General features: G+C 46.1%; 1 protein-coding gene across 1 annotated transcript in view; it reads left to right on the top strand.

Moving 5' to 3' along the window:
• Positions 1–4,419, top strand: part of LOC107102128 (glutamate receptor ionotropic, delta-1-like) — a gene marked incomplete at its 5' end in the record, with an annotated part of 56,617 nt that extends 52,198 nt beyond the window's left edge. The window contains one exon of the mRNA XM_015401309.1: positions 3,936–4,419. Coding sequence (XP_015256795.1) covers positions 3,936–4,406 — 471 coding nt within the window. The remainder of the gene's footprint in view (positions 1–3,935) is intronic.
• Between the last annotated feature and the right edge of the window lie 20 nt (positions 4,420–4,439).

Here is a 4,439-nt window from a genome sequence, read left to right as displayed (position 1 = left end):
GCAGAGATATAAACTGATATAAACTTTTATGGCCAGATATTTTTCCTCTCTGGAAAACCTTTTTGGATGAAAACCAGTTCAGAAAGAATATTCCTTCATTTATTTCACAATGGGAATATTTATGAGCACCAAGCAGAACTGGAGGAAAACCATGAGTGATATGGACGGATGATAAATCATCATGGACTTGCATGGAGAGCATAAACTGTTGTCAACTGATTGATAATAGAGCAAGGGACACTTTCAGATGATGGATTTATTCCTGAATGGTTACTGAAATCTATTGATTTTTTATAGTTAAAGTAGAAAAATCACCACATTGATAAAGGGGAGTGGCGGCCTAGTGGTTGGGGCATAGAGCTATGAATCTAAAGGTTTTGAGTTTGAGCCCCACTCCCACAGACTGCCACTCTGGGTCCCTGAGCAAGACCCTAAACCCCACACTGCTCCCTGGGCGCTGCACCATGGTAGCCCTCTGCTCCCCGACGGTTAAATGCAGAGAAGGAATTTGCTAGTCTATACTAGTCTACAGTAAAGTGACATGAAGTCACCCATAAATCAGGGCAGGGCTGTTTCAGAGCTCTAGAAGCTTCCCGTCCTGGAAGCAAGAACCAAGACCTCCCATCGCTGAAAGTTTGTCTCCATCTGAGCTGCTGGATAAAGAGCGGTGTGTAACTGCGCCCCCTACAGCCCCAGGATTGGCTGGACTGATGACAGGAATGTCAAAAACCTTTTTTAAACCTACATATGAGCAGCAACTTCACCTTTCATGATCCATGTAAGGAATTCTGTTCTCTAAGCATCATGAAGCAGTAGTATCACCAGAGGTCAGAGGTCATTTAACCAGGCAGTTGGCCGCCTTATTTAGGCAGAACGTAACGCTTCATATGCAGGAGGAGGAGGTGTTTTTAGGGCTGGTCAGCATCTACCAGCCTCCTCCTGTAGAGTGCTCTATGAGTGGTGCTGTCAGGACTAATGCAGGTAGAATAAACTCTGTCTGGATGGTGCCTTGATGTGGATCCATAAACTAAAGTGTGAGCAGACGGTTGTGTGTGGCTCTTTGGGGACCTTGTCTCTTTAATTCCTACCTGTTGCTGTCACTGTGTCGTGCCGTGCTGCAGATTATATGTCAATGTGGACACCCGTCCCTCTCTCCTCTCCCTCTCTCCATCTCTTTATTGACACTTGACTGTCTATGATCTCGTGCAGGTCACTAAGGATTACAGACTGGCAAGGGTTTCTGGTCCATTGACATATAATGACATTACAACTGCTTCATCGGAAGGGAGGAGGGACATTTGGACAGACAGAGAGAGAGGCTGGGATGAAGCAGAAGCAATTGATACAGGTCAGATTAGAAACCGACAAAACAAGCCAAACTGATGCATCATTTGTTTGCCTTTCTGCTCAGATCGGAGCCAAATCACGCCTCCCTTCTGGTGCCAAATCCTTCTGGTGACTTTAAATCAAACAGAATATTTAGATTTTTATCTTGATTAGAAAAATGTATTTCCTAAAGTTCAAACTGAAACTGAATTTTTAAATATTAATGTAGACATAAAAAAGTGTTTTGTTTATTTGATAAGAAGCTAAACTGGATCTGATTGCCTCAGTTGATCATCAGGAACTGATGCGATCGTTTCAGCAGCAGCACAGATCCTTTCTCCATGAAAAATCCTCTGTTTCATTCTTCTGTTTTGTTTGATCATTTTTACATGTTTGGACAATCTTCTGCTGACCTTTCCTGCTAAGATTTAACCCTTTCTTGCATGATAAAGATCAGATTTAATGTTTTATTTTAGCTTTAGGTCAGGATGGAACAGTTCCATTTTTTCTAACTATAATGATCAGAAACGTCAGATTTCTTTTGAAAAGTCAACAAAAACTCATTTCCATCCCCTCTAAGAGTCCCTGGAAGCACCTGTGCTCCAATCTGGGAAACAGATTGATGTTCCGAGGTCAAAAGTTATCTTCATGTTGATAACTGATCACAACCTTTGATGACGTCCGACAGGACGTCTAACGGCCTCATAAACTAAACAGGCTTAAAGAGTTGATGATTTTAAAGTTCCTTTTTTTTTTACCAAAAATGTAAACATGACAAAACTGTATGAAAGGATATAAAACGTCAAGCAATTGAGCTGTAGTCTCTGCTGACTGCTTCTTGCCCTGATTCTTAACACAGGCGACCAACTGAGCAAAGCTTTTCTCCGCATCCATCAGCAGCCCTGAACCAGCCGAGGGAACAGGGAACTGAGTGATCATCACTTTGCAATTAGGAAAACCTCCTGATCTCCATTCATTCTTAGTTTGTTTTTTTTTTTTACCTTGATTCGTCTAAATAAGTCTTAAAAAGCAGCTGAGTTTTTCCAGCAGGACTGTAATTCAGCACCACGGCCAGCGCCCAGAGGGACTTCCTCTCCTGGGTGGCGTTGGACGTGTTGGACGTGTTGGACACATTGATCTGAGCATGCAGCTGGTTCCAGCTCCTCTGGTAAAGAGATGAAATATTTTCCCCTTGAATCTAAAGTGAACCAGAAACAATCAGAAAATCTCTTTTCTGGCTTCGAGCTCAGTCTCCTCCACAGTTACAATGTCTACTTTGAGGCCGGCTGGCCTCCCACTGGGAGCGCTCATTAACACGGTTGTTTGTTTTCAAATAAATGGAGGCTCCCGGCACCCCCCCCACCCAACCCCCCAGGTTTAATCCTGGCCATTTATCTAAGTTTCTGGCTCCCAACCTGACACTCCTAAAACATATTTTAATGAGGTGCCCGTCATGTTGAGATGCTTTAATTGCCTCAGATAAGCAACAATAGCTGTAAGCAGATCTTCAGGACCTTCTTTCCAGACTTTCCTACCTTCAAGTCAGAGCTTTCCAAACGTAGCTGTGAACATCTCTGGATGTGTTGATAGATTTTTAGCGGAGGGGGGGGTGCATGCCTTGCTTATGTATAAAATGTCCAGCCTCTGAAACATGACATGAAGGAACATTTGTGTTTTAATGAGTGCAAATGTGTCACTTGCATTGTGTGATTAACATTGTTTTGTTGAAATGATTCCTATCCTGGGAGCAAAAAGAGCTGCGTTCAGGAACCACATGTGCTTGTTGGAAAGTGGTCGCTTTAAATTCTCCCTGAATGCCAAGCAGCTGTACTGTGACTGCAGACACAGCAAACAAACAGCCATGAAGGGGATGTGGACTTAATATGCTGGCCATGCCTGCCTCCTCTCCCTGTTCGTCCTCTACCTTCCCTTAACCCAGAGTACTGAAGCAGACCTGGGGTTCAACAAGGAAACACTAAAGTGTCTATTAATGCCTAACAAGTATGCATGACTGCAATCAGAAGGAGATGCAGCGTCAGCCAATGTTCTGACGATACTGTTCTGATAGGGAACTGATTCTGCAGCTTTCCTGCACAGAACCAATCGGCTCCAAGGACAGTGAGGAAAAGCCCTCAACAGAGGGGAGAAAAGACCTTTAAGAAGCCTAAGAACATGGAACATGTGTGTTTTTCTGACACAGGAAGGTTTCAATGAATCTTTTAAGATTATTTCAGTGAAACTAGAAGCTGTGCAGCCAGACTGCTCTCCAACAAGCAACGCAACATCATTTTGGCCCCAGGATTTTTTTTTCTCCATGCATCTAACATTTAATACTCGGCAGCCAAGTTTGATTTCAAAATAAACACATGATTTGGTTTCTGTGGCCTCAGTTCTTATTGGGCTTCTCCAACCACAGAATGGAGTCAGTCTATCTGCTGGCATCCATCACAATCACTAACGGCCTTATCAGGAATGCATGGAGCCTCAGCAGAGCTGAATCAGTTAGAGCAACTGGCCCATCGCCAATCTCAGCCTCTGTGTCCCTTCTCCCCTCCCTTTCTCCCCCTTGTCTCCCCCTGTCCTCCTCCACCTCCCCACTCCTCTTGTAGGACAAGGAGGTGAATCTGGAACAGGTGCATCGCCGTATGAACAGTCTTTTGGACGAGGACTTGGCCCACAAGCAGATCCCCGGACCCTCTATCGAGATCTCTGCGCTGGACATCGGCAGCGTGCAGCCCAGCCAGGGCTCTCTGGTTCCGGGCCCGGAATACCCGCCATCGGGTCTCACTGTGACCACCTACCTGCCCGGGGAGGGACCCCCACCTCCCCCTCTTCCCCATCCTCACCATGGGGGGACCCTAGGCAGGACGCTGCCCCAATCCCAGGGCCCTGGGTTGCCCCCCCACCACCCTCTCAGCAGCACCAGCCTCAGCGGCACCATGCAGTGCAAACACCGGGCTCCCAACGGGGGGCTCTTCCGGCAGAGCCCTGGCAAGACACCCATGCCAATATCCTACCAGGCAGTCTCCGCAGGACCCATACCCGAAGCCATTGATCCCTCCCACAGTACATCCATATAGAGACAGGATGGGAGGGGGAGGCAGGAGGGGGCG

The sequence above is a fragment of the Cyprinodon variegatus genome, unplaced genomic scaffold (genome assembly GCF_000732505.1).
Source record: "Cyprinodon variegatus isolate N-32 unplaced genomic scaffold, C_variegatus-1.0 Scaffold1208, whole genome shotgun sequence".
Taxonomy (NCBI): domain Eukaryota; kingdom Metazoa; phylum Chordata; class Actinopteri; order Cyprinodontiformes; family Cyprinodontidae; genus Cyprinodon; species Cyprinodon variegatus.
This window is presented reverse-complemented; position numbering and strand designations above follow the sequence as displayed.